The sequence below is a fragment of the Melospiza melodia genome, unplaced genomic scaffold (assembly GCF_035770615.1).
Source record: "Melospiza melodia melodia isolate bMelMel2 unplaced genomic scaffold, bMelMel2.pri scaffold_32, whole genome shotgun sequence".
NCBI classification, from domain to species: Eukaryota; Metazoa; Chordata; class Aves; order Passeriformes; family Passerellidae; genus Melospiza; species Melospiza melodia.
The window spans coordinates 3,166,786-3,194,040 of NW_026948638.1; the positions used below are offsets into that span (position 1 = coordinate 3,166,786).

At 50.5% G+C, this 27,255-nt stretch overlaps 1 protein-coding gene across 1 annotated transcript in view; it reads right to left on the reverse strand.

Annotated features, from left to right (window-relative positions):
- Positions 1 to 761: 761 nt before the first annotated feature.
- The window catches only part of LOC134434096 (serine/threonine-protein kinase pim-1-like), a 57,920-nt gene continuing 31,426 nt past the window's right edge, over positions 762 to 27,255 (reverse strand). The window contains exons 2-10 of the mRNA XM_063182792.1: positions 5,453 to 5,554; positions 5,283 to 5,333; positions 4,719 to 5,085; positions 3,906 to 4,085; positions 3,508 to 3,657; positions 2,418 to 3,318; positions 1,990 to 2,149; positions 1,696 to 1,809; positions 762 to 1,238 (exon numbers count right to left, since the gene is read on the reverse strand). Of these exons, the coding sequence (XP_063038862.1) occupies positions 3,551 to 3,657; positions 3,906 to 4,085; positions 4,719 to 5,085; positions 5,283 to 5,333; positions 5,453 to 5,554 (807 nt within the window). The 3' untranslated portion in view covers positions 762 to 1,238; positions 1,696 to 1,809; positions 1,990 to 2,149; positions 2,418 to 3,318; positions 3,508 to 3,550. The remainder of the gene's footprint in view (positions 1,239 to 1,695; positions 1,810 to 1,989; positions 2,150 to 2,417; positions 3,319 to 3,507; positions 3,658 to 3,905; positions 4,086 to 4,718; positions 5,086 to 5,282; positions 5,334 to 5,452; positions 5,555 to 27,255) is intronic.

The window sequence follows — 27,255 nt, forward strand, 5'->3', positions numbered from 1 at the left end:
CACAGTGCTAATCACCATGCATATTTCATTAGGGAGCAGATACAAAGATAACCTTTGCTTGGAAGGTTCATCCAGAGGCCACCTTTGGCTCAGGGCCTGCTGTCCAGGCCTCACTCAGGGCTGCTGTCCAGGCCTTGGCACTTCAGGGATGTGCTTTAGTGCTGGGCTTGGCACTGCTGGGTGCCCGGCTGCACTGGGTGAGCTCAGAGGGCTTTTCCAACAGCAAGCATTCTGTGATTCCATGATTCTATCCACTGCATTCAGCTGGGGCTATTTTAGCAGCATTACTTTGCTCCAAATATCTCCTCTTGCCCAGCTCCTGTGGCCTGAGGCTTCAGCTCCTTCAGTTCCTGGTGCTGAGCTGCTCATGCTGAACGAGACGGCTCGGAGAGAAGAACACAGTCCATGCAATTCCTTCTGGGACACGGAGAGGGGAGGCTATGCAAACAGGAGCATTGTTTGCTGTGGCCTCCTCTCTGCCCTTCACGCCTTTCAGCGCTTTGAACCAGCCAAGAGCTTTCTCCAGGAGTGCAATGGAGCAGCTGTTCCTGCTCCCGGGCCTGGCTCTCTCCAGTCTCTGCCCTTGCCTGGTTCTGTCCCTCTTGCTGTGCCCTCTGTTCCCCCAGGGCTCGCTGGCTGCTGCCCAGGACTGTGGCACTGGCACAGATCCAGTGCTCCAGAGCCTCCTTTCTGTGCCCTTGCAGCTGCCTGGGCACAGCAGCCTTTTCCATCTGGAAGCTCCCCATGCACAGGGAGTGCCCAGCTCCGTTCCTTCCACAGCCTCCAGGAGCCCAGGGCTGCCATCTCCCCCCACACTGGGGGCTCCCAGGTGCCTCAGGCTGCTGTGACACCGCTGCACACGGGAGGGAAGAGGGGCAGGGGCTGTGCTCCAAGTCAGCTCCATGTGCTGCTGCTGCTGCTGCTGCTGCTGCTGTGGGGTCATTTGTGCAGCCCTGGCCCAGAGTCAGGGATCAGATCCTGCCAGTCTCTTCCAGCCCTGGCTGCTCAGAGTTTGGGCCTTGGAGCCTCAGGTGGCCAAAGGCAGCTGCTGCTGGTCCCTCTGTGTGCCTCTGTTCAGCAGTGCTGCTCCATCAGTCTGTGCCCAGCAATGGGGAAAAGCCTCAGCCCTGCCGGGCCAAGGGCTGCCGGGCTCTGCCTGAGCAGCTCAGCCAGCAGGAAGGGAGCTGCTCCACACGGGAACCAGGAGCAAAAGACATTCCTTTTGTAGGACATGTTTTCTATTGAAAGGGAAAAAAAAGGAAAAAGGGAAAAAATTGATAAATTGTAAAAGATAAGAATAAAATCCAAGTGTTAGTGAAAAAACATAACATACAGTTAATGAAAAAAAAACATAAATGCCAAGTTACATTCTTTGCATTAACAGGTATATGATCTTTTTAAAATGAGAACTCAGTTATTTCCATTGTAAATGTGCTGATGGCATGGATCCATCTTTGTGACCTCAAAAGCCTCTTAAAAGATTTTGGGCTTTGTTTCCAACACTGGTATTTGAAATTGTGCTCGAAGCAAGAGGAAATTGCTTTGTGCCCTTCCAGCTCCAAGCAGGACGGGGAATGGAAACTCTGTCAAACCCCAAATCCTTTAGAAGATGACCTTCCTTCTCACCCTGCGAATGAGCTGCACATTCCTTTTGAAACTGTCAGGGATTTCTTAGAGACATAAAGTCCCACTTACAGCTTTTTCCTCTGGTTTGGAAGTGCAGAAGGGCAGTTCTCCATCCATCAGCTCCAGACTGCACTGCCTCAGGAGCACGGCCCACTCGCCAGCTTTGGCCCACTCGTGGCACTGCTAGAGGAGGAAGAAAGTGCAATTGCACAATTCCAGCCAATAAAGAAGAAAGAATGGGACAGACAAAACACCCTGTACAGATCCAGGCATTCAGCTGGGACTGTGGAGAGTTTGGGTCCTTGCCAGTTGGATGTGTGACCCCAGCTGCAATCTCTGGGCCTGCAGCAGAGTCTCACTCACCTGCCAAAGCAGAAAGCTCAGGTGCTGTGCTCGCAATGGGCTCATCTGATGCAGAGCTGTCAGAGCAATGTGAGGGCAGAGCCAGCCCAGCTGGGCTCAGGGCTGAGCCCAGCAGAGCCCTGGCAGAGCCCAGAGCAGCCTCAGCACCCGCAGAGCCTGGCTGCAAGGAGAGAAAGCAGAAACCGCCCGTCAGCTGAGGGCTCCTGTGCCCTTGTGCCAAGGCCTGCGGTGCCCAGGCCATGCTGGCTGTGCCCAGAGCTGCCCATCCCTGCCTTTGGCAGCAGAGCAGGAGGGCAGCACATGTGCCCAGCCTGCAGCCAGCCATGGCACATCCAGCCCTCAGCAGCTGCCCAGAGCAGGATGCTCCTGTGCTCGCTGCCAGCTCCCAAAAGCTCTGATCCCACCCTGCCAAGCACACAGGGACCCACCTCACGCCAGCCACGGCTGAAAGAAAAGCTGCTCCCAAACCATGTCCTCAGCCTTCTCCAAGGGCACGGCCCATCCACGCCACAGCTGCTCCCAAGCACTTCCCCATCCACACTGGACCACCTGGAACGCTTCCTCTGGAAAAACAAACAACACATTATTGAAAAGAGATTAGAGACAAAAAGAGAAAACAAGAAAAACAGTAAAAACTCCCATCTCTGTCAGGGCCTTGAGGAAGGCCAAACCCCCACATGATAGGGAAAAACCCATCCATGGGTGAGGGAAGCCCACACTTTCTCTCTTCCCCCCCTGCACTGCCCCCTAAAATCGCGGTGACCCCAAAGCAAACAAGGGCAGTGGAGAAGCCCAAGCCCTTCCTTGCCTGTACAGCAAAGCAGCCCCTGCACAAGTTCTGGAGTCCCACCTCTGCTCCCACCATGGGGCTTTGTTTGTGTCGGGCTGGCTGCCCCAGCCCCAGCCCGGGGCATGGTGGGTGCTGGGGGCTGTTGGCAGGGCCAGGAGCCCACTCCCATTTCGTACCCACCCCAGGCCATGCCCCAGCCCTGCCAAAAGCAGCTGGGCAGCCACTGAAGAATGAGCTGCATCTGCCCCAGCAAAGGGGAAGCCTTTGGTTCCCAGCCAGGCTGGGCAATGCCCAAATCTGAGAACATCCCCCTGCATGTGGACTCATCTGCAAATTCACTGTGGAGCCTGGCTTTGAAGAAGGTGCCAGAATCAAAGTCCATCATCTTCAGCTGGCCAGGCTGAGGAAGAGCTTGTCATCCTTGGTGTCATCCTCACTCTCTCCAACAGCAGCAGCCCCACCTGGTACAGCTTCTCCAGGGGCTCCTTCTCCTTCCCTGGGGGCAGATCAGGCTCTCAGGGCTCTGCCCAGGGCCCCAGCTGTCAGGGAACCAGAACAAGCAAAACCAGCTGGGATGGCGCCCACCAGTGCTGGGCAGAGCAGCTCAGGTCCAGCACAAGGTCTGTGTGTTCCCATCCCATGAGCCCGATGCAGTGGCACAGGCAACACAAAAAGGGCTGGGTTCCTTTGCTTCTGATTGCCAAGGCATGTGTGGAGCTGGAACTTACCAGGGCCCTGGATCAAAGTGTGCCTGTGGCTCTCTCCCTTCTTCTAGGGCAGATGAATATCCTTCATCCAAGGATGACAGAACAGCTCTTCTAATGAGGGCCTTTCCAAGTCCAGCATGGATAAACACTGCCTGATCAGATCTTGGCACTCTGGGAAGAGAAACCAGAAACCACCAGTTAGTTGGAGAAGGCTCCTATTGGCTTTGCCCCACCATTCCCATGCCCAGGCCATGCTGGATGTGCTCAAAGCTCGGCCTGAACTTTCCCATCAACTCCCTGTTTTGGAGGAGAGCAGGACATGTGCCACCTCCTCAGCAGCTGCCAGTGCAGGATGCCCACAAGCCCGCTGCTGTCTCCCAGCACTGGAATTCCCCACAAGCCCAGAGATGAGGATCCACCTTGAGAGAGCCGTTGTGGCAGCGAGAGCTGATGGTCCCAGCTGATGTTCTGGCCCCTCCTGAAAGGGTGCTCCCCGCAGACCATCTGGTGCAGCAGGATGCCCAGGGACCAGATGGTAGCTGGCTTGCCATAGTACCGGCCAAAGTGGGTCCATTCCGGGGGGCTGTATGACCGTGTTCCTATGGAATACAGATGGAGTTCATCAGGGGGATGCTGCTGCTCCCAGAGCCTGGCCCCAGCATCCCTGGGCATGTGGGGGCTGCCTCAGTGGCACACAGGGTGAGCACTGCCCTCTCACCAGCACCTGGGACTTGTGTACAGACTTGGGGTTGGAAAAGAAGCCACTGGTGTTTCAAGGGGGCAGTGGAAGCCCTGGCAAGTCCTGACCATAACAAGGAAGAACCCACCCAGTGCTGGGAAAAACCATGCTCTCATCCTCCCTGCCTGCATTGCCCCAAAAAACATTATGAACCCCAACAGACCAGGTGAGTGGAGCAGTCCAAGCCCTTTCTCACCTGCACACCAAACCGGCTGGGCACCGGTTCCAGTCCCCCCTCTCTGCTACTCCCACCCATGGGTGTTTTTGTTGGGCTGGCTGCCCCAGCACCAGTTCTGGGCAGAGTGGGGGGCAAAGGCTGCCAGCAGGGCTGGAAGATGGCTACCCACTCAGCCCTGAGTTTCAAAAGAAACTCAGCTGAAGACTCAGTGCCATGAAAGGCCACAAAAGAGAGAATCCCTGCTGCCACAGCCAGCTTGGGCTGGGAGATGTTGGGTCATGAGATGCTGGGCCCAGGAGCCCTGTGTGGGCTCACCTGCAAAGTGAGTGTAGGCTGTGTCTTGCAGGTAGGTGCCACAGCCAAAGTCAATTACTTTGGCCTGCCCAGTGTCCAGGTCAACCAGGATGTTCCCTGGTTTGATGTCACGGTGCAGGACCCCACAGCTGGTGCAGTGCCGCACGGCCTCCAGCACCTGGCGGAACAGCTCCCGCGCCTCCTCCTCGGGCAGGAACCGCCGTGCCCGAATGAAACGATGCAGGTCCTGACACCGCTTTGGCCGCTCCAGCACCATCAAGATGTCCTTGGGGAGCTCAAGCCACTCCAGCAGCTGGACCACACCAGGGAAGCCAGTGGACACCTTGGCCAGCAGCACGATCTCCAGGGGTGCGCTGGTGCCGTCGGGCTGCGGGAGGAGCACGATGCCATCAGTGGGGCTGATGCCGTGTTGGGGCTCGTGAAACCCTCAGCCAGCCAGGGATGCTCTGTGCCCTGCGCTGGCCCCACGCCCGCTCTCCCTCGGGGTGTCCTGGCGGCTCCCACCCTGCCGGGCCTCGGCTCATCCCCGGCCGGCAGCCCCGGCTGCTGGCCCCGCTCACTCACCAGCTCGCCCCAGTGCAGGACGCGGTTGCGTGGCACCCTTTTGATGGCCACCTGCAAGTCAAGGGGAGCAGCGGGCTCAGCTCGCCGCCTGCCCTGCCCAGCCCCATTCTCTGCCCTTCTCCTCCTCCTCCTCCTCCTCCTCCGCCCACTCCTCCTTGTCCGCCGCTCACCGGGGCGCCGTCCGAGAGCCGCGTGGCCGCGAAGACGCTGCCGAAGCCGCCGCGCCCCAGCAGCGAACCCAGCCTGTACTGCTCCTTCAGGCCCTGCTGCGTCTTCCCTGCGGGCGGGACGCGGCTCTCAGCGCTCGGCCCGGGGCCAGCCACGGCCCCCGAGCGCCCCTCACCCGCCCCGGGCCGGCCATGCCCAGGCGTTCGCTCTTCGGAACGCGGCACGGGAGGTTCGGTGCCGGCGGCCGCGCTGCCGAGAGGCGGAGCTCGGGCCGGGGAAACCGCAGTGGAGGCGGCGGGAGCGGCTGCGCCGCGTGTGTCCTCCGCGGGCCCCGGGAGGAGCCGGGGCCGGAGTCGGGGCCGGGGCCGGGGCCGGGGCCGGGGTCGGGGCCGGGGCCGGGGCCGGGGCTGGGGTCGGGACTGGAGCCTGCGTCGGGTCCGGGGCTGGGCTCGGGCCAGGCGGAGCCGAAGGGCGGCGATGCCGCCCCCGCACCAGGCACTGATGCCCGCCCAACAGCGCCACCGCCAGTACTGCCAGAGCCGGGCGGAGGCGAGACCGCGGCGGGACGGCCGGGGCCGGGCACGGGGCAGCCCCGCCTGGGGGCGGGGCCGGGCCGAGGGCATGGCCCGGCCCGGCAGGGGAGAGGGAGGCTGGGAGAGGAGAGGGACGCCGGGCAAGGGACCCCGAGAGAAGGGTGCCAGACAGCGGGAAAGGGAGAGAGGAGAAAGAAAGAGAAAGAGTGTTGGAGAATATCTGCTTTTGCTGCCGCCGCTGCCGCTGCCGCCGCTGCCGCTGCTGCAACTGAAGCACCGGGGCCGTTCGTCCCCGTGTCCGTTCCCCGCTCGCCCCACGAGCCCCACGTTCGAGCCCCGCGCGCCCCGGGGACAGCCCCTCCGTCTGCCCAAACACGGGAACTTTGCAGCGCTGAGCCCGGATGCAGAGCCCTGACTCCTGCACGCTGGCACAGCGATCCCCTCGCTCGCTGCTGTGCATTGTCCTTGCTGAGGGGCAAACACTGCCAGGCCGCCTTCCCTTGGTGTAGGATTCCTACCTGACCCAAGCACCACACTTACATCTCCAGTGTTGCTTTCCAGTAAAAACAGGGGAAGGAAAACTCTGTGTGGCTCATGGTATTTTACAGTGTCTAAAAATCCCTAAGTCACCAATCTTAGAGGTGAGGTGCATCTGGAATTACTGGGATGGAGAAGTAGTGCAACATGGAAAAGGGGAGCATAGAAATTAACAGAGGAAAACATCTTGGATTGTTTCCTTCATTTTCATTTCACTTCTGGAATGCTGTTTCAGTTTTCCAGGAATTCTCTCCTGTCTGCTCTTCCCAAGAATCTCTCATGGAGAACAAGGTCAAGCTTCTGTCACAAGATTTGCCACCAGGAAATTATGTCACTGGTGAAATTTTCATGATGACTGTGCTGGTTTAGGGCAAATTTTGGGAGGAAATCTCCAAAAGGGGTCCATCTAGAAAGAAGTTCAAGAAGCCCCTCCCCCTACTAGTTCAGGAAAAGACTTTCCTGGAGAAAAGTGAAAAAAAACCCAGTTTATTTAACAAGTAAAGTATTCACAAGCATGAAAAATGAATAGCATTAAATAAAACCTCGGACAGTGCTGAAGAGATGGCAAATTCAGAAAGTCCTTTTCGTGTGTTCTAGTTGGCTCACTCAGTCTCTTCTAAGTCCCTCTGGCGCTGGAATGCAGCGTCCCAGAGCTCGGGGGGGGCCACAGGTGTGAGCTGCTGCCGGTGTTTGTCTGGGTTTTCAGTCCAGAGCAGGTTTAAACAGTTCCAAGAAAAAGGAAAGTCACCGTCCAAGGAACTTCTCTTCCTAAGCTAGCTAAAACCACATTGCTAGACCTGGGCTGTGAAGGCATTGGGAAATTTCCAAATCTAGGTACTGGCGATCCCAGAAAACACCAGATCTGGATGGTGCTGGAGCCAGAACCTGCAGATTTACAAATTTTGGCTTTCTGTGCCAGCAAATCGCTGGACTTGGGCTGTGCCAGCACCAGGAAGTTTTCAGATCTGGGCGCTGGTGCTGCCAGCAAACACCAGATCTGGGTGGTGTCATTGCCAGCGACAGAAATCTGCCAGATTTGGGCTCTGCTGGCACCAGGAAATTTCCAAATCTGGGTTCTGGTTACATGACATGCAAGATGTGGGTGGTGCCAGACCCAGTAGCAGGAAGCTGCCACAGGTTTTGGATTTCTGTGCCAGCAAATTGCTGCACTTGGGCTGTGCCGGAATAGGGAAATTTCCAGATCTGGGCACTGGCAGTGCCAGCAAACAGCCCATTTCAGGCTCCAGGAAGGACTGGATCTGGATGCCTTCCTTTTTTCTTTCCTTCTTTCCTTCCTTCTTTCCTGGGGTCCTGCTGCCAGCAAACTCCAGATTGGGCGGTGCTGGCAAGGGGAAATTGCCAGGTTTTAGCTTTCTTTGCCAGCAAATTGCTGGACATGGGTGGTGCCAGAAGAGGGAAATTGCCAGATGTGGGCACTGGCAGTGCCAGTGCACAACAGATCTGGGTGAGGGATGAGCCGGCACTGAGAAATTTCCTGATGCTAATTTTCTGTGCCAGCAAATTGCTGGAATTGTGCTGTGTAGGCATCTGAAAAATTCCCGATCTGGGTACTGGCGGTGTCAGCAAACACGAGATCGGGTTGCTGTAGGTACCAGGTATTTGCTTGGTTTTGGCTTTCTTTGCCAGCAAATTGCTGCACTTGGGCTGTGCCAGAATACAGAAATACCAAGATGTGGGAACTGGCAGTACCAGCAAACACCACATTTCAGGAAGGACTGGATCTGGACCCGTTCCCTCCCTGCCTGCCTCCCTCAACAAGGTGCCAGAGCGGCTGGAGAGCAGCCAGGCAGAAAGGGAACTGCAGGGACTGATGGACAGCAGACTGGACATGAGCCAGCAGTGTGCCCAGGTGGGCAAGAAGGCCAATGGCTCCTGGCCTGGCTAAGGAATGGTGTGGCCAGCAGGAGCAGGGCAGGGATTCTTCCCCTGTGATCGACACTACTTGGGCAGCACATCGAGTGCTGTTTGCAGTTCTGGGCCCCCCAATTCAGGAAGGACACGGACAGGCTGGAGCGTGTCCAGAGAAGGGCAACAAGGCTGGGCAGGGGTCTGCAGCACAAGTCCTGTGAGGAGCAGCTGAGGGAGCTGGGGTTGTTTATCCTGGAGGAGGCTCAGGGGAGACAAGGCAGTGTCAGGGCACAGGCTGGACTTGATGATCTCCATGGCCTGTTCCACCCTTGCTGATTCTGGGATTCTCTGAAAGCACCCTTGGAGCAGTTGCAAGAGGAGCCCTGGGCCTCCTCTTCAGCAGCTCCAGCAGCCCAGGTCCCTCAGCTTCTCCTGCCAGCCCCAAAGCCCATCCTGTCAGTCCTGCAGAGCCTCTGCAGCTCCTCCTCACTGCCCAGCACAGGGAGCCCCAGAGCCAGACACAGCAGCCCAGATGTGCCCCCCTGGCCTGGGGTGCCTCTGGCAAGGGAGCAGCACCAGGCACTGCAGGAGCCTGCAGACAATTGATCTGAAGGCCAAAGCTCCTTAGCTTCTTCTGAAAGAGCAGGAACAGTTCCTCATTGCAGTGTGCTGGAATGCTGGGCACCACAGCTCCAGGTGAGGACTGGACACAAGTTTGCTCCCACTGAGTGCTGTGATGGGTTCTGCAGGAACTCTGGGCTCCTGTGCTTGCCAGGCACAATGAGGAGAGAAGGAGCCAAGTGCACTGATGTGGGAAATGGATTTGTAGAAAGTTTTTAGAGCCTAATAGAAGGCCCACAAAGTATGAATCTGTATATAAATCTTGAAACAAAAATACTAACTTAAAAATTTCCATGGAATAGGACAGATATTGTTGAGAGAGAAATGGAGCTAGATAAAAGTTTCAAAAAATGGCCTTGCAAATAAGACTTTGGAAAAACAGATCTATGAAAGATGCATTGTAGTGGGACCCACGAGGGGTAGTTTCAAATAATTGGCTTTAAGGCATCTACAACATGGCATGGCAAAAAGGCTGATAGACCAAGAAACACTTATAATGTATTATAATTAGGAAGTAGTTGGCTTTTGATTGTGATGGCGTGAATTAGAACATCTGTATTGTCTCACCCTTCTCATGAGACTGAAAATGGAATAAAAGTTTTTAAAACACCTCTCAGTGTCCCCATCTTCAGGTCAAGAAAAGAGTATTATCCAACACACTGACACACCTTTGCCTCGAGCATAACCCAGCCTGGACCAAACACACTGAAAGGTTTCCCCTTTGGCCCATGTCTCGAAACATCAGGTCTGCTGTTTGATAACTCAGGTTGGTTTGGTGCCAAGGAGTTCCCTCAGAAATACTGGGTTTGTCTTCCTCTGTGCCTTCCCCTCAGCAGCCTTGGGGATGCTCCTGTGTGACACCATCTCTCTCACACAGTTCAGACAACTTCAAACAGGATATTGTGCAATAAGTCGTCTCCTCTAAAGTGTTCCAACAATCCCTTTCCGGCAATAGGAAATTATTCCTAATAGATGAAAGTGGAAAACCCCCAACAGTTTATTAACAAACAGAATCCCCCCATGACAGGCATTACAAGAAGGCGCCGGGGTCTCTCTCGGAAGAACAGGAGCTGTCACGGAGCAGTTCCAGCAGCTGATGGAAGCTCGGGGGCTCGTCCGGCGTCGGCTTTCTCCCATGGCAGAGCTCCATGGAGCGGGCAGGGCAGTGAAGCAGCTGGGCTGGAGCCCCTCGCTGCCTTTTCTCCCCGGCATGGCTCAGCTCACAGACTCTCGGGCTGGGAGCGGGGCCGCTCCGCTGCTGCCGGCACCGTGTCCCTGGGCTTGGACAAACAGTTTCCTGCCAGGAGAGCCCTGCACACTGCTCCACAGATCTTTCATAAAGGCCCAGACCAACTCCAAACACTCTGTCTGCAGCAGCTTTTCACAAAGGGCTGCAGCAATCCAGGACAGCTGCACGTGACTGTCAGAAGGCTCTTGTCTTGTTCCTGACAGCAGAATTCTTGATGATCTTGTGCAATTTTATTCAGATGTAACATGAGAGCAGAGGTGTTTTTGTTCAAATATTTCATTATGAGTAACAAGCCTTGGGAGCATGAGGTGCAGGACTGACGTGTGAAAGCATGAGCATATCCTCCAAAGTGGCCAGTTTAATTGTCCATTTTATTACTCTTGTATTTACTCCACACTAATAAGGAAAACCAAGCTCTGCTTGGAGGCAAAACAGGCATGGGATACACTACAGTCCCTTGCAGGCTCACCAGGGCTGGCAGTGACAAAGCAGGCAGTCTGCTTCATTGTGAACCACTACAGAGCTACATCCCAATCTGGTTTAAGTGGCGTGGTATTATTTAGAACTCCTTTTCTGCATGAGACACAAAAAGGAGATCCCAAATGATCTTCATGCAAGCATGCAGTAAAGAACTGCTCCTGCTATCCTAACAAAGCATTTGCTTTGGCAATTACACTCTTCCCATTCATCTTTTGATGCAGACACTTCAGGTTTTCCCCCACACCCCTGCAAGGCTGGCAGTCGCTGTTTCCCATTTCCTGTTCTTCCCTAGAGATGGTGCAGTGGCTGCTTTGAAACAAAAAGCCCTGGGATCTGCACAGCTTGAAGGGGCATGAAATGCTAATTAAGTGCTCATATTGGTAATACCCAGGTCTGCACTGCCCAGTCCTCTGCAGCAGCAGCAGCAGCAGCAGGACCATGCATCATTCCTGTTGGTGGATGTTCATGTTTCTGATGTGCAAGAGCAATGACTTTGAGGAGGGACCAAAATGCCCCTCTTCAAACAGTGGCTGTGCAAGGAGATGTGAAGTTTCACAGCCTTTTCTAGGATATTTTAGAAAGATCTAAGAGAATATTGTGGCATGGAGTAGGTCCCTAATTTTGTCTCCAGAGAAATCCCCAAAGGGCACATTCACTCTGCTCCTGATGGCAACCCCATAAGCTCACTGACCAGTTTTCCTTGCAATGTTCCACCCTGCCTGGGCTTTACTAGGCCAGAACTAGACCCAGAGCTAAGCAGACACATGCAGCCAGGTGACATTGTGTAACATCAGAAGCTGGCAACCATGAGGACTTTGCTGTCAAAAGGTTACAGTTTTCACTGGGCCCAGAAATGTTTTTCCCTAAGGCAAAGCAAATTGAAATGTGAAGTTTAAAAGCTTCAAATGACTATCAAAGGAAACTGCAGAATAATTTCTAGAAGGGCAGCATTGTCAATGACCATGCAGCCCACCAAGAGCTGGAGCTGAATCCAGAAATGCTTCTTCCAGCTGTGCAGGAATTCATTCCACTGGCAAGCACTGGTCCATGGGAAGAAATGATCCCCTAGCTCTGGGCTGAATGGCAGCCAGGCTGCAGTGTAGATTTGAGGAACCCTTGTCACTTGTTATTGGCCTCCCAGTGCACTCATCCTTCTGCAAACAAGGGGCAAACAACACAGCTGGAGTGCTGTCCCGGGTAAATATACATACAGGTGATGTATATTTGCCAAAGCAGTGCATCATTTCCCAGTGAAATACATTACCTCTTCTTACCTATGGAATTGTGATTGAAGACACCTGTGAGCCAGATCTGTGGGAGATTGCAAAGGAGCAAAGCTTTGGGATTTGGGCACACTTCTCTTGGTTTCTTTGCTCAGACCTTTGGTGAGCACAGAACACACCTAGGTAGAAAACCTTTGACTAGACAGGATCTTTTGGACCCATTGTCCCCCAAACATGTCAATGTCTGGCCCTGTTACAATGACAAGTTGAAAACAGCAGCACAAATGACACAAAGAAAAGATGGCAAAAGAGGAAGAGGAGAGGCCCAATGAGGAAAGGATGTGGTGAGACACTGGCACATTGAGTGAGCTGCACTCCCATAATCTCTAGGCTAGCAGGTCCTGGTCTCACATTCTCCTCTTGGTTTATTTTTTTTTTTTTCATCATAAAAATAAAATATATACGATTAAAAATATGTCATCAAAACTTAAAGACAGAATCAGCAGTGTCTCCTGGCTGTCCAGGGTAACACGGGAGTGGATCTCAGAAAGGTGCAAGTTCAGGACAGCTGGAAGAGGAGAGAGGGACAGAGCAGCTCCCCTAAGTCTGCACTAAGCCTCAGACAATCCTCCTGCTTCTTTGGACTCTCTGTTCTCTGCACGTGCAGCAGAATCTCTCGTTCTGCATCCTGCTATCCCCATTCCTTCACCCAGGCAGCTCGTCTGCTTTAGGAGAAGATTATTTATCCAAATCCAAACATCAGGACTGGCCCCTGCCCTCACAGTTGCCCTGAACTGACTGGAGGTCAGGGCTGACTCCCAGGTGTCCTGTGGGTCAAGGTCCAGCTCCTCAGAAAACATTGGCCAGCAGTAATCAGGGCTCCAGCAACAAAGGTGAAGTAAGGTCTCCTAGACATAGACAAGGGGGAGGTGTTCAGTGGCAGGAAACTGTTTGTGAGAAACAACTTTGATTTTTCTGTGAGAAATCTCCCCCCAGTCGTCCCTGTCTTTTCTCCTTCAAAAGGTTCCAATGTCCGGAGGCAGCAAATGTGCAACAGCAGCTCCATCAGCCACTTCCTCCTGCTGGCATTGGCAGACACACAGCAGCTGCAGCTCCTGCACTTCTGCCTCTTGCTGGGCATCTCCCTGGCTGCCCTCCTGGGCAACGGCCTCATCATCAGCGCCGTAGCCTGTGGCCACCACCTGCACACACCCATGTTCTACTTCCTGCTCAACCTGGCCCTCAGCGATCTGGGCATGATCTTCACCACTATCCCCAAAGCCATGCACAATTCCCTCTGGGACACCAGGGACATCTCATACTCAGCATGTGCTGCACAGGTTTTCTTTTTTCTTTTCTTTGTGTCAGCAGAATTTTTCCTCCTGACCATCATGTGCTATGACCGCTACGTGTCCATCTGCAAACCCCTGCACTACGGGACCCTCCTGGGCAGCAGAGCTTTTGCCCACATGGCAGCAGCTGCCTGGGCCATTGGATTTCTCAATTCTCTGCTGCACACAGCCAATACATTTTCCCTGCCCCTGTGCCATGGCAATGCCCTGGGCCAGTTCTTCTGTGAAATCCCTCAGATCCTTAAGCTCTCCTGCTCTAAATCCTATCTCAGGGAACTTAAGGTTTCTATTTTCCCTGTCTCTACTGCTTTTGGTTGTTTTGTGTTCATGGTTTTCTCCTATGTGCAGATCTTCAGGGCTGTGCTGAGGATCCCCTCTGAGCAGGAACGGCACAAAGCCTTTTCCACCTGCCTCCCTCGCCTGGCGGTCATCTCCCTGTTCCTCAGCACTGGCACATTTGCCTACCTGAAGCCCCCTTCCATCTTCTCCCCATCCCTGGATCTCGCAGTGTAAATTCTGTACTCGGTTGTGCCACCAGCCCTGAACCCCCTCATCTACAGCCTGAGGAACCAGGAGCTCAAGGCGGCAGTGTGGAGATTGGTGAATGGAGGATGTCAGAAAAATTAATCTGGTTAGCAATTTCTTAAAATCCCAATATAAGCCATAATAGTTCTTGTTGGTTTTGTTGCTGAGTTATTTTTTCCTTGTTTTAGATACAGTAATATTCACAAAGCAAGGTCATTGCTTCTGCCCTTTATCATTTTGTCTATCTCCACCTTCACAGTGGCCAAGTGTCAATGAGTAGTGGATCTCTTGGTGGCTTTAAATGAACTAAAGGACCTCCCAGCAAAGTTTTCTGTAGAGATGCCCTTTTGTTGCCTTCTCTGGAGCTGAAGCAGCAATGTCTGTGTGCAGAGCTGGGGGCAGATCAGTGCTGGCCCAGCAGCTGTGCCCAGCAGCAGCAGCAACTTGGTGTTGCCAGTGCTGCTGCCATGGCCCTGCCACGCTGCCCTGGTGGCCCTGGTGTTGCTGTAGGGCCTGAGTGCTCTCAGGGCTGGGCACAGCCCTGGGGGTGGCGGTGCCGGGGCTGCAGCAGAGACAGGCCATGGGCACTGCTGGGGCAGTGCTGATGCCTCAGCCCAGGCCCTGGGGGCTCCAGGCTCCTTGCCCAGGCTCTCTCAAGAACACGGCCAGGCCAATGCTCAGCACAGAAAACCCCCGTGAGCAGCCCCAGGCTGGCCGTGGGCAGGCTGACAGCAAACAGCATGGCTGGGGCTCTGCAAGGGCCCTGGGGCAGATGGGAAGGAGCAGCAGAGCAGGGGCTGATCCATCCCCAGTGCACTGGACAGCCCAGGGCAGTGTCCCAGAGGATCCTCATGGAGCTGCCAACAACATTCCCTCCTCTGCATTCATGGCCTCTCCCCCAGCTCACACAGGTGCCCCATCCTTGCAGGCACAGACACGGCAGCACTGCCTCAGGAGCCCCTGTTTGCATTGCACAGAGCAGGGGGAGCACCCCCATGCTGTTGCTGTGGGGACATGAACCTGAGGGAGCACAAATGCCATCAGGCCCTGGGGCCAGCAAGGGCTGGGGGACAGCAGGGAAAGCACTCAGCTTTGTCCTGGCCTCTGCAGTCAGCCAGAAAGTTTGTTCCCATCAGCTGGGAGTTTCCTGTGCCACTGCAGACGCTGTTGCTCAGAGCCAGGGCTGCCTGGCAGCCAGCCCCAAACTGCCCTAAGCATTTCCTTTCCTTCACCTATGCTTTTTTTCCTCTTTCCTGATCCAGATTTCCTCCTATTGCCCATCCCTGTCCCCTCCCCAGCATACAGCCCATCCCTGTTGGCCCTTTCCTCTCTGGCCCCACTCCCCATTGCAGTTCCTGACTTGGCACCATGGGAACGTCCATTGGGGAGCAGGATCATCCTACAAGTTTTGCAGGAATTGTCTGCAGGCTCCTGCAGTGCCTGGTGCTGCTCCCTTGCCAGAGGCACCCCAGGCCAGGGGGGCACATCTGGGCTGCTGTGTCTGGCTCTGGGGCTCCCTGTGCTGGGCAGTGAGGAGGAGCTGCAGAGGCTCTGCAGGACAGACAGGATGGGCTTTGGGGCTGGCAGCAGAAGCTGAGGGACCTGGGCTGCTGGAGCTTCTGAAGAGGAGGCCCAGGGCTCCTCCTGCATCTGCTCCAAGGGTGCTTTCAGAGAATCCCAGAATCAGCAAGGGTGGAAAATACCTTGGAGATCATCAAGTCCGCTCTGTGCCCTGACACTGCCCTGTCTGGCTGAGCTTCTTCTTCTCCAGGATAAACAACCCCATCTCCCTCAGGCAGTCCTCACAAGACTTGTGTTCCAGATGCCTCACCAGCCTTGTTGCCATTCTCTGGACATGCTCCAGCCCCTCCATGTCCTTCCTAAATTGGGGAGTCCACAACCGGGCACAGCACTCGAGGTGTGGCCTCACCAGTGCTGAGTGCAGGGGAAGAATCCCTGCCCTGCTCCTGCTGGCCACACCATTCCTGAGCCAGGCCAGGGGCCATTGGCCTTCTTGCCCACCTGGGCACACTGCTGCCTCATGTCCAGCCTGTTGTCCATCAGTGCCCCCAGGTCCCTTTCAACCTGGCTGCTGTCCAGCCACTCTGTCCCCAGTCTGTAGTGCTGCAGGGGTTGTTGTGGCCAAAGTGCAGGACCCAGCACTTGGTCTTGTTCAACCTCATCTTGTTTGATTTGGGCCCTGGATCCAGTCTGTCCAGGTCCCTATGCAGAGCCCTCCTGCCCTCCAGCAGATCCACACTCACACCTAGCTTGGTGCCATCTGCAAATTTGCTGATGCTGGACTCAGTCCCCTCATGCAGATCATCAGTGCAGATACTGAAATCCACGCTGGCTGGCTCTGATCCCTCAGCCATCCTGTGGGTGCCCTGTGATGGCACTCAGGGTGATCTGTTCCATAACCTTGCTGGGCACCCAGGTCAGGCTGACAGGCCTGGAGTTCCCCAGCTCCTCCTTCCAGCCCTTCTTGGGGATGGGCTCACATTGGCACCTCCAGTGCTCTGGGACCTCCCTGCTGAGCCAGCACTGATGGTAAATGATGGAGAGCAGTTTGGAGAGCTCATCCACCAGCTCCCTCATCCCCCTTGGATGGATCCCATCTGATCCCAGAGACACCTGTGAGCATCTGAGTGGCTCAGCAGGTCACCAACTGCTTCCTCCTGGATTCCAGGGGACTGTTCTGCTCCCTGTGCCCATCTCCCAGCTCAAGAGAACACTTGTCCTGAGGACAACCTGTCTTACTGTTTAAAATTGAGTAAAAGACGGCGGAAGTACCTCAGCTTTTCTCTCATCTTTAGTTACTCTATTCCCCACTGCATCCAACAATGAATAGATGTTCTCCTTACACTTCCTTTTGGTATTAATTTATTGATAAAAATATTTTTTATAATTTTTTCCCAAAGCCGCCAGGTTAACCTCTAATTGAACTTTCACATCTCTACTTTTCTTTCTGCATGGCCTAACTATATTCTTAACCACTTCTTGAGTCACCTGACCTTCTCTCCAAAGGTGATGCACCCTCTTTTCTTTCCTTGAGTTCCCACAAAAGCTCCATGCCCAGCCAGGACAGTAATTTTCCTAGCTTGCTCATCTTTTGGCACAGAGGGACAGGCTGCTCCTTCCCTTTTACAATTAGTTTCTTGAGGTGTGTCCATCATTCCTGGACACCTTTGTTTTTAAGGGCTGTTTCCCTTAAAAAATGAGTACCTGATTGACTACTCTCCAAATCTGCATCCCAAATATACCAAGGTCTGCTCTCTGTAATTCCAGTGTACACATTTTGTTGATGCCACTCCTTCTTTCACAGGATGTTGAAAACTCAATTATTTTATGGTCACTGTACCCCAGGCAGCCTCCAACCACCACATCTCCTACCAGCCTTTCTCTCTTTGTGAACAGCAGGAGACAGAGCTTTCCTTGGGAGTGGGATTGTTACCAAAAAAATAGCAAAATAGAAAAATCCATAATCCCAATGTAGCATTAAGAAGCAGCATTGTTTATTTGGCTGGATGCACAGAGCGGGAACTCCTCCCAAAGCTGTGCATGCTGAGTGCAGGAAAGTTTCTGTTTACATTCTGTATTTTGCATACATATTCATTGATTGTCCTGGGCTAAACATACATATGATAATCATTCCCCTAACTCATTAACATATTTCCCCTCCCCTTTTGCCATGCATTCTCCTGTCCTGGGGGTCTATCTGGTGGTCCCTGGTGCTCATGGACCCCAATGTTCCAGTGGGCCTGGCTGAGCTGGCAGGACACTGAGGCTGGTGAATTTCAGTTCCCCTTCTCACACAATGGACATTGTGTGGTTTCCATAGGCCTGGGGTTTTGGAGAACCAGCATTGTGTGTGTTCACCTGGTGTAGACAATTTATCATCTGATAACATGAGAACACAGAGTGAGCCATGACATCACAGAGGTTCTGTGAGGTCACAAAGCAGCTATGGCATCATAGGCTGTCTCTGTGACATCACAGAGCCGGCTGCGAAATCACAGGGCAGAGGTCTGACATCACAGAGGAGATTATGACATCACAGAGTTGGCTGTGACATCAGAGACCAGCTGTGTGACATTATAGTATGAGCTGTGACATCACAGAGCAGGCTAAAACATCACCAGGGAATGCAGGGCTCACTCCACTCTTCCTGCAGGGAGGGACATAAGCAAAAACATGGCTGGTACTCTCCCACATTTTAAAAAAGGCAGTTTGTGTTAGCTCCCAAGCCATCCCCTTCCAAACAAACAAAGTGCATAGCCTCACTCTATTTCTCTCGTACCAAATAAGCAAAGTGTGTAGCATCTGCTCCTCAAATCCAGCACTCTTCCTCTTGGGGGGGCAACTCATACATTGTCCAGGCTTCTAGGCTCTCAGGTCCACCTACTTTTTTTTCTGGCTCTCCGGTCTGCCTGGCTATAACTCATCCAGATTTTTAGGCTCTCAGGCTCTTGGTCCACCTGGCTCAGTTCCCAAGCTCATAGTCCACCTGGCTCCACCATCTTACTGCTCTTAGGTCCACAGTTGTCTGATCAAATCACCTCAGGATCACATCGGGGTCACCAGATGTCACAGCTGGGGGTACAACTGACACCAAAGAAGGCTTCAAGTATCAGCCCTTTGACGGCAGCAAGGGAAGACATGCGATCAATCAATGTGATTGGTAAAGCAAGCTTCAGTTTATTTTGAGTACAATGACACCTTTATATGTTTTCAGTAATTTTTCATACTTGTCCATAATTATCCATACTCGTCATTAGTTCATTGGTTTAAAGCAAAAGGTTATTTTTACACACTCCTCCTACTTTGTGGTTTCTAACACAGGGTTCTTGCTCATTCTCGTTGCTTTTACTTCTCTATTTTTATATTGCAAAACCTCTTTTCTTCCTTATTTTTGCTGCTGTCCTTGCCCTTTCAACCTTGTCAGCATGATGCAGCATACTTTGCAAACTCCTTATCATGGCGCAAGGCCTAGTTACGTCAACTGAAGCCAACTCATATCAAGCTAACAAGCAGAGCGGCCTACTTATGCTTTTACTCATGCTAAACTAACAAGGGGTTTGCTTGTACAACTTCTCCAGGGACCCATGACCCTGTTTATCCAGTCATTCTTCCACAGCCCTTCATTGTTCTTCAGTACAACCTTTTATACCCTTCATCTTACATGCATTGCACCTGTGTGCCCTCTGTACCCTTTTGTAGTCGGTCAGTACACCTCAGCACTCTATGTCTCATTACCTTTAATACAGTTCACCTGTCCTGCATGGTTGTCACCCTTAGGGATGAGGCTCAGCCATAGTCCCACTCCCAATTAACACAAACTGTGTGCCTACAATTCCCTTTTTTTTTCTTTTAAATAAATGCCATGTCTACCATCCCCCTACAGGGTCCTTGCTGAAGAAATAGCAAACATGGTACAAGTATCCTTTGTGTAGATTCCACTAACTCCAGAATACATCCATGTGCTGACCTTGATTAATTCCCCAAACTTACATTATTTATCATCAAAAATCCTTTTACCTCCACTTCTAGACTATTGACAATACCAACAGTTGTACAACTTTATAAGGCAACACAAGAATAAGCTAAAGGCAGCATATTAGGATAGTAAAAAAATCAACAGCTACACAATTTTATCAATAGCTATACAAATTGAACAACATCAATAACTATACAATTTCAGAAAGTAACATACAAGGATAAGATAGAGTCGATATGTTCCTATCACCCTGTCATGGTTTGAGAGGAAGGGAGTTTTTTGGGATGCTGTGGTCAAACCAATGGGTGTTCAGATTTGAATATTGGCACCTGGTGGGGCCACTGGGGACATGGATACGCCTCTGAGAACACAGAGGTTAAAAACAGAGAACTCCCAGGAAAACTTTCTCTTGGGTTCTGGTGGTGAAAGAGTTCAGACCTCTCCCCTGCCCAGCTGCTGCCAGTTGGGTGGGGGCCGGGAAGCCATGCGGCCGGGTGAGGCAGGCCTGGGCCTTGGACAGAGATGGGAAGTGAAGAGGCCCCAAGGATGGAAGGGTGGAGGAATATTGGAGAGTCATCAGGCAGCCACCCCCGCCAGGAGAGAGAGAGAGAGAGAGAGAGAGCTGGTGTCTGGGTCTGTGCCTGTGCCACCTTGGAATTTGTTAGCATGGCTGGCGAGAAGGAGGAGGGGTGCAGGGAAAAGGTGCCTGGCAAGGGAGCCATGGGACTTCTGGACAGGCAGAGACTGAGATTTTTAACCCTTTTTCTTGGATGATGGAAACCTTACAAATGCTGATCCTCCTGGAGTTGGATGAGAAGAGAGATAAGAGATGAGATAAGAGGAAATGGGCCACAAGAGAAGTGAAGAAAAATCTTAGGTGGAAGGAGGTCCTTTGCAAAGTCCTTTGGCTGGACTTTTCTTGTATAGCTATGGACAGAACCGTTTTTTCCTATGAGACGGAGACTGCATTTAGTGGGGAGGCAATGGCTCAGAGCCAAGTGAGTGCAGTGATGTGATCTGAAGGAGCGTGTGAACAGAGACGACAGGCAAGGAGGGTGGTTGGTGCCCTCGATCTTCAGGGGAGGAGAATATCTCTATTCTTGAGACCCCTTGTCCCCAGGGGGTGAAATTTGGAGGGGGACAGGTGTCCAGAAAGTGTGAGACTGTACTATTTTTTTGGAACTGGACCAAGTACCCTTAAAAGGAAAATCCTAGAAGCAGCTCTGGTCCATGCACAGTGGTTAGAGCACTGGACATGGAAGGAAGATGTCATGATGGCAATGATCTCTGGGTGGTGCCACGTGTGACAGGAAACACATGAGGTCTCAACTGTGTTTCCAGGGGAAGCCTATGGCACAAGAGGGACTACTCACTCCTTGATGAACTGAGAATTGATATCTAAAAGGTGGTGACGGACTGAGAGTTGGTGATCTGAGGGATGGATGTATTGGAAATTTGGTGGGGGGAGGAGAAATGTTTTTAGAAGATTTTCATTCTTTCTGTGTTTCTTTTTACATATAGTTGTAGGTTAATAAAGTTTTGTCTTCTTTATTTCTAAGTGGAAGCCTGTTTTGTTCTATTCCTGGTCACATCTCACAGCAGACACCAGGGAGAATGTATTTTCATGGGGGCACTGGCATTGCACCAGCATCAAACCATGAAAGAGTGTAAGAATTGTGAATGCAAGTGGTTTAGGAGTTATTTGAATGCTTAAGATTTGGCTTAAATACTGAAAATAAGAAATAAGTTGAAAGGGCCAAACAAGCTTGAGTTGTTTAATGATTGCATTGTCTGTCGGTATTCCTTGGTTTGGGTAGAGGCACATTAGAGTTTCTTTGAAGGCCCATTGAGAAGGTGTGGAGAAGTGCTATAGTGAGAAAGTAAATTCCCCAAGAAAGAATAAGAAGAAAATTAAAAATATCCCTCCCAATATTATCTTAAGAAAACTACCTAACAACTGGCAAAATTGGGAAATAACAAAAAGATTAAATCAAATAAAGATGGTCCACTATTTCCCAAAGGTATGGCCAAGGATAAATTTACAGGTGCAGTGGCCATGGGACAGTACACGAGACAAACCGTTGTGTACCCAATGACATCAATACTTGAGTACTCAAGAGGATCCAGACATGGAGCAGATACAGAATGTCACCTGTTGACTAAAGTACACCACAGAGGAGGAAAACACAAGAGCCTATAAATTAAAAGAGGGAAAGCAAGCTAGTAAAGTAAAAGAAGAAGAGGCTGGGAAGGCTGACAAAAACTAGGACCGCCTTGACCACTTACCTCCTCCTACCCTTGCAGTACCTCAAATCCTTCCTCCAATTCCTCTTGCTGTGGACCCAATTCCTCCTCCTCTCCCAGCTGGCATTCCTTTACCACCTCCTAATCCAGTTATACCTCCACCACCTTCCCCTCCACCCTCTCCTTACTCTCTTTACCCTTCACTACTGTTCCCTTACCTCTACCATCTCATGCACCCCTTATTCACCAGCAAGTTCCTGCTCTGTCTCCCCCACCACAAATGAGAAGCCAAACAACATCTCAGAATCTCATGCCCAGGAGTGAAGTTAACCACTCAGGCTCCACAGCTGATGTTGTAACACCCGGACCAAAGAGGCTGAAGTGGAAAAATCATTCCCCCTCAGAGAAGTTCCCACGTGCAGGGTGGCCAGTGAGATTGGATTTGTAAATGCTCCTTTGACTGCGTCCAAAGTTAGAAACTTTAAGAAAGAATTGTGAAATTTAGTGGAAGACCCAGTAGGAATAGCAAATCAAATTGATCCGTTTTTAGCCCTAATATTTATACATAGGGAGAATTGAACTCCATCTTTAACAGCCTATTTTCCCCAAGCTCGATTAATAAGAACTGCAGGAATGAAAAATTGGGAATGAGAAAACCAATTCGGGCCCCCAGGTGACCAAAAAATGCCTTTAGTGGAGTCTGACTGGAACCCTAATCAAGAAGAGGGGAGAAGGAATATGAGAGATTACAGATCCGTGATGACCAGAGGGATAAAAGAATCAGTCCCTAGAGGGAGTAATACCAGGTTAGCATTTGATGGCACCCAGGAAAAAGACAAGACCCCAGCAACATGGGTTAATAGGCTAAAGCAAAACTTCCAGATTTACTCTGATGTTGACCCAGACAGCCCAGAAGGCCAATCTCGCGTTCCCTGTGGTCAGGGATGACCCCGAGAATCCTTTTTTCCCAGCCTGGTGTTTCGAAGAAGGAGTCGGAATTTTCTGGCTCTGGTTTCCAAGGTTGTTTGTTGTTTCTTATCTATAACATTTTTTCTCTGGCCTGCCAGAGGTCAGACAGAGGCACACTCCCTGCCCCTGGGCTGGTGTTTACATTTTGTACTATGAACTATGTGTACTTTATTTATCATCATTTTCCAATACCTAAAGACACAGAGCAGGGGACTTTCAATCAAAACAAATGCACCTTTTATTGAGTGCCCACAGCAAATGCGATAGAAGGATTAGAAAGGAGATAAAGGACAGAGTGAGAGAGAAAGGAGGGGGCCAACAGAGAGATGAAATCCTCGTGGTGCAGCCAATAGATCCGTCTGGTCACATCAGGGAGAATGTCAAAGTCTTTGGTTAACTCAGGGGTGTTTTATAATCTGCCGCCGGGAGGGGAGCAGGACGGCACATCGACGGCACAGTGGAGAATAAATCTATTGGGAACAGGTACAGACAGTCCAGTTCTGAACAGCACAAACCAGTGCCAGCGGGGCCCATTGTTTCAGGACTGGTTCCTAAGAGAAACCTCCCGCTTCCTATGGCAGACATCCTGCTCCTGTCAGGACAGCACCCCTGGGTTAGAATTTTAAGGGTCTCATCTCATCCTTGGGGAGGGCTTCAATCTCCATCCTTGACGGCAGTTGGGAGGCAGATGAGGGATCTTTGGACTGTGTCTTACAGAATGACATCCCAAAGCATAAAAAATTTATGCATTTTCCCATGGAAAAAAAAAAAAGGAATGAATTAAGAAAGGATAATTTTTTCTTATTTATTTATAATAGTATTATTCTATATTTATATTAATGAATTTTAATATTTATATTTAAAAATCCATACATTTTTAGCAAGTAAAAATTTTATTGATAATTGCTTCTAAGTAACACAATTCCCTTCATTAATTCATGGAGCAGTGTTGGCTATTTATTCCTCCTTCTTTATGCTAATTAGTCCTATTATAAATCCTTTTGTCATCTTTTTTATCATTTTCACAGACAGGGTAAAAGGGGACACTTAGGGGTCCATGGAGACGTTTCTGGAACACATTTGGGGCAGTTTTGGGTCTGAGGAGGGAATTCAGAGAGAACTTGAGGGTCTGGAGGACACTTGGGGGAGCCGGGTGGGCACTTGGAGGGGCACTCAGGGATTCTGAGGGACAGTTCAGCATCCGGGGCAGCACTTGGGGGTCCAGGGGGGCCCTTGGAGGTCAGGGAGGAGAATATGGGGCCCTGCGGGGTCCGGGCGGGCCCTTGGGGGGCTCAAACGGGACTCCCTGGGGTGCGGGGGGTGATGGGAGTTGTAGGCGTGGGTATCATATGGTTAAATGCGGCCACGGAGCATCACGCGAGTTCAAGGCGCAGCTGCAATGGCTCTCGGTGGGGCGTGGGGCATGATGGGAGTTGATGTCCCAGAAATGGTTCGAACAAGATTTTTGGGGGTCTGGGAAGACACTTGGGGGACACATTTGCATCCGAGCCGCAACTTGAGGCCCTCGCGGGGAACACAAATGGTTCGGGAGCCCTTGGGAGGTCTGGGACCTCTGACTGGGCTCTTTAGGGCACAGGGCATGACAGGTGTTTTAGGCACGGGACTGTGTTCTGAGGAGCTCTGGGGCTGCAAGGAATGCAAGGAGATGAATTCCCAGAAGCAGCTGTACCGGGTGTAATGGGTTAAAAGTTTAAGTTTGTTCATCAAAACTGACAAAGTTATTCCAGTAAGACTGTTGCACCACCTCTAGTTTGTTTAACTAAATTTCCAGACTTTAAAGGATAAGGAAGGTGAAAGTAAAAGACAATAGGTTTCACAAACATTTGTTTATCTGTTTAGTAAACTGTTAATATGGGTGGGGGGTTTGCTATGATTGATAACACAGTATCAGCTTATCCGCTCAGTAAACCTAGGATTCCAGGAACTCAGCAGATTGAGCCTAAAATTCCAGGAATCAGATAAACCTAGCAAATAGGGAAAATACCAGCCTTCATCTTCAGACGTCCGGGAGGTAGACTATGACCACCTAGACACAAAAGAAGAATACACAGAGTACTACACATCAACCCGGAAGCAGGACTGTATAGGAACTCCACGAAATATCAGAAGAGTGCGGCAGTGGTGGAGGGGGGACTCCCCTATTGCCCAGCGCACCCAATACTGACTTTGCCTGTTATCACTTGCTCTATCAATTAATAAATTTCATTTTATTTGGACTTACTAGTTGGTGATTAATTCCCCACCGCAACTAACTTATAACAGCCCACAATATTGCCACTTTTAGGCAGACACTCCTGGGAGAGTGCCCTATAGGAGAAGCCTGGTTGTACTTTAAATGTGATGCTGCTGAAACAAGCTCAGTAGATCTAGTAAAAAGAAAAGAAATGGTGAAAATGGTAAGAAAGATTGTTTGTAACAAGTATTTAGCAGTGGAGTATTCACCCACCCAGTGGATCCCAAGAGATCCAAACAAATTAGAGTCTGTTGAAAAAAAAAGAAAGAGACAAGTGTAATCACCATGAAGTTTATGAATGTTATGAGTGTACTGAAAAAGAGATAACCCCCTTTTGGAAAATGAAAGAACTGTGTAAATGTTGGGAATGCCCAACAGAAGCTGAAAACACATTTCAGGGGAGCTCTAAACCCCTAGGTTTGATCTCTGATACCACAGCACACACCAAATTGTCAGGAGACTGGTCTGGCAGTTGCACCACTAGAATGATAAAACCAATTTTCTTCTTATTACCCAAAGAAACGGAATCAAGTTTAGGAGTTCCTATATACAATGATTTGGGAGAAACTAAACAGAATGAGCAAAGTGAAATAGAAATAGAGAGAATTCAAAATTGTAAAAGACAAGTTCAGACCCCAATATCTATGTTAAACAAAGTCATCAGGCTCCAGGCAGTATTAAAAACAAAGAATGCAATTATTAGGAACATTTCAAATGGAAAAGATCAGCATGTGTAAATAATCAAGAACAAACTCCTACACTTGATTTCAGTTGGTGGGAGAACCTGGAGATTTTCAAAAAGGATGTATGGGAAAAGGTAGTTTTTCTCACTGTGTGTATACTTGGAGGATTGCTCTTTTTACTATGCTTATTTATCTGTTTCATTAAAACAGCATTTACCATGCAGACCAACCTAAAGAAACCAAGGAAAGTAACAAAGTTAAGTAATCGTGATTACCAAAGTGCACATGAAATTTATAGTCAATTCAAAAAATTAAATATGAAACCCATGAATCAAAAATTGTAAGTTGATTTGAGCTTAAAATTTAAGCTCGATCAAAGAAAAAGAAGGGGGACTGTAATGAACAAAAAATTCTGCCAATTTTTTCTGTGAGAAAAAGGTTACCACTGTTGCTGTTGGGCTGCTGCTTGTGTTATGGTAATTACGGGTCGTTGTTGTTAATAGTTGTTTTTGTATCAGTAAAAGCCCTGGCTGGGGCGAGTTAATGGCCCATCTCTGAGACATTGAAGGGTGGGATACCTCCCGAACAGCAAGGAGAAGAGACTTTGGAGGGAAGGGATATGCAAAATAACTCCAAGGACCAGCATGCTGTGTGGGACCCCTGCTCCGAATGTACTAAGAAAACCCCAAAAACAATGAGCCACCTAAGAGTTGAGAGACTGGAGTGATGTCTGGATGTCAGGAACGGAGTGCTGGGCCTGCAGAGATGCTGAAAACCTTCGTTGTTCCTCACCCTGTGTTCGAGAGCCCTCGGGCTGGGTCTGGGAGGAGGTGAGACTCAGACCAATTCAACATCGGTTGGGATCACCATGCCCTAAAGGCTCCCACGAGGACCTGATCCTCAGCTCTGCCCCTGGACGACAAAGCTGCGCATTTCCTCCTCCTTTGAGTCACCCTGGGAGACGTGACGAGAGACTGCAGCCCCGCCGAGCTGCCCAATCCTGAGCTGATCACTTATAATAAAGGCATTAAAAAGGAGAAGAAGTCTCCTTGCCCTGTTTATTTCAGAATTTTTTTTACAAGAGGAAAAAACAGGGGTTTTGGGGTTTTAATTTTGTCATGGATTACAGTTGTCTGGGGAAATTTGTTATTGCGAGGCAGGTTTTATTCCTACAAGCTTTTTTTACAGCTCACTGATGGACCATGTTGACTTATGGGGTATTGTTTTAAAGATTAATTCTTTAAAGGTAAAAGATTTTATTATTTACTTTTAAAATCATTTTTATCTCTGGGGATAGAGATCTTCTCTTGTGGATAGTGGATTGCTTTTTTTCTGTTTAAAATTTTGAGGAAATTACAGTTATTTTAACATTTGTTTATTTTAGCATGGAGGTTTTTGTTTGATATTAATTTGTGTATTTTGATTTTTTTATACTTTTCTGTGTTATAATGAAAAAGAGTTTTTTCATTATATTTAAAGAGGATTTTAGTGTTAAGATTAATGTATTTTTTCTTCTTTTTTTATTTGCGATTTCATTTCTTCTTTACTGACTTTGATGTGTTTATGCTGTTTTTTTGTATGCTTGTATTTCGTTTTTTTCTTTTACTTGAGGGAAGATTGAAGTATTGAAAGGGTTAACACCTGACCTGCCAGTAACTTGTGGTGGAAGTTGTGGTTGGATTGCGTTAGGACTGGTTTTATGGTTGGTTTTGGGAGTTTTTAGTGTTTAAGTTTTTAGTTGTGGGGTTATTTTGTATGCGTTGTAGGGG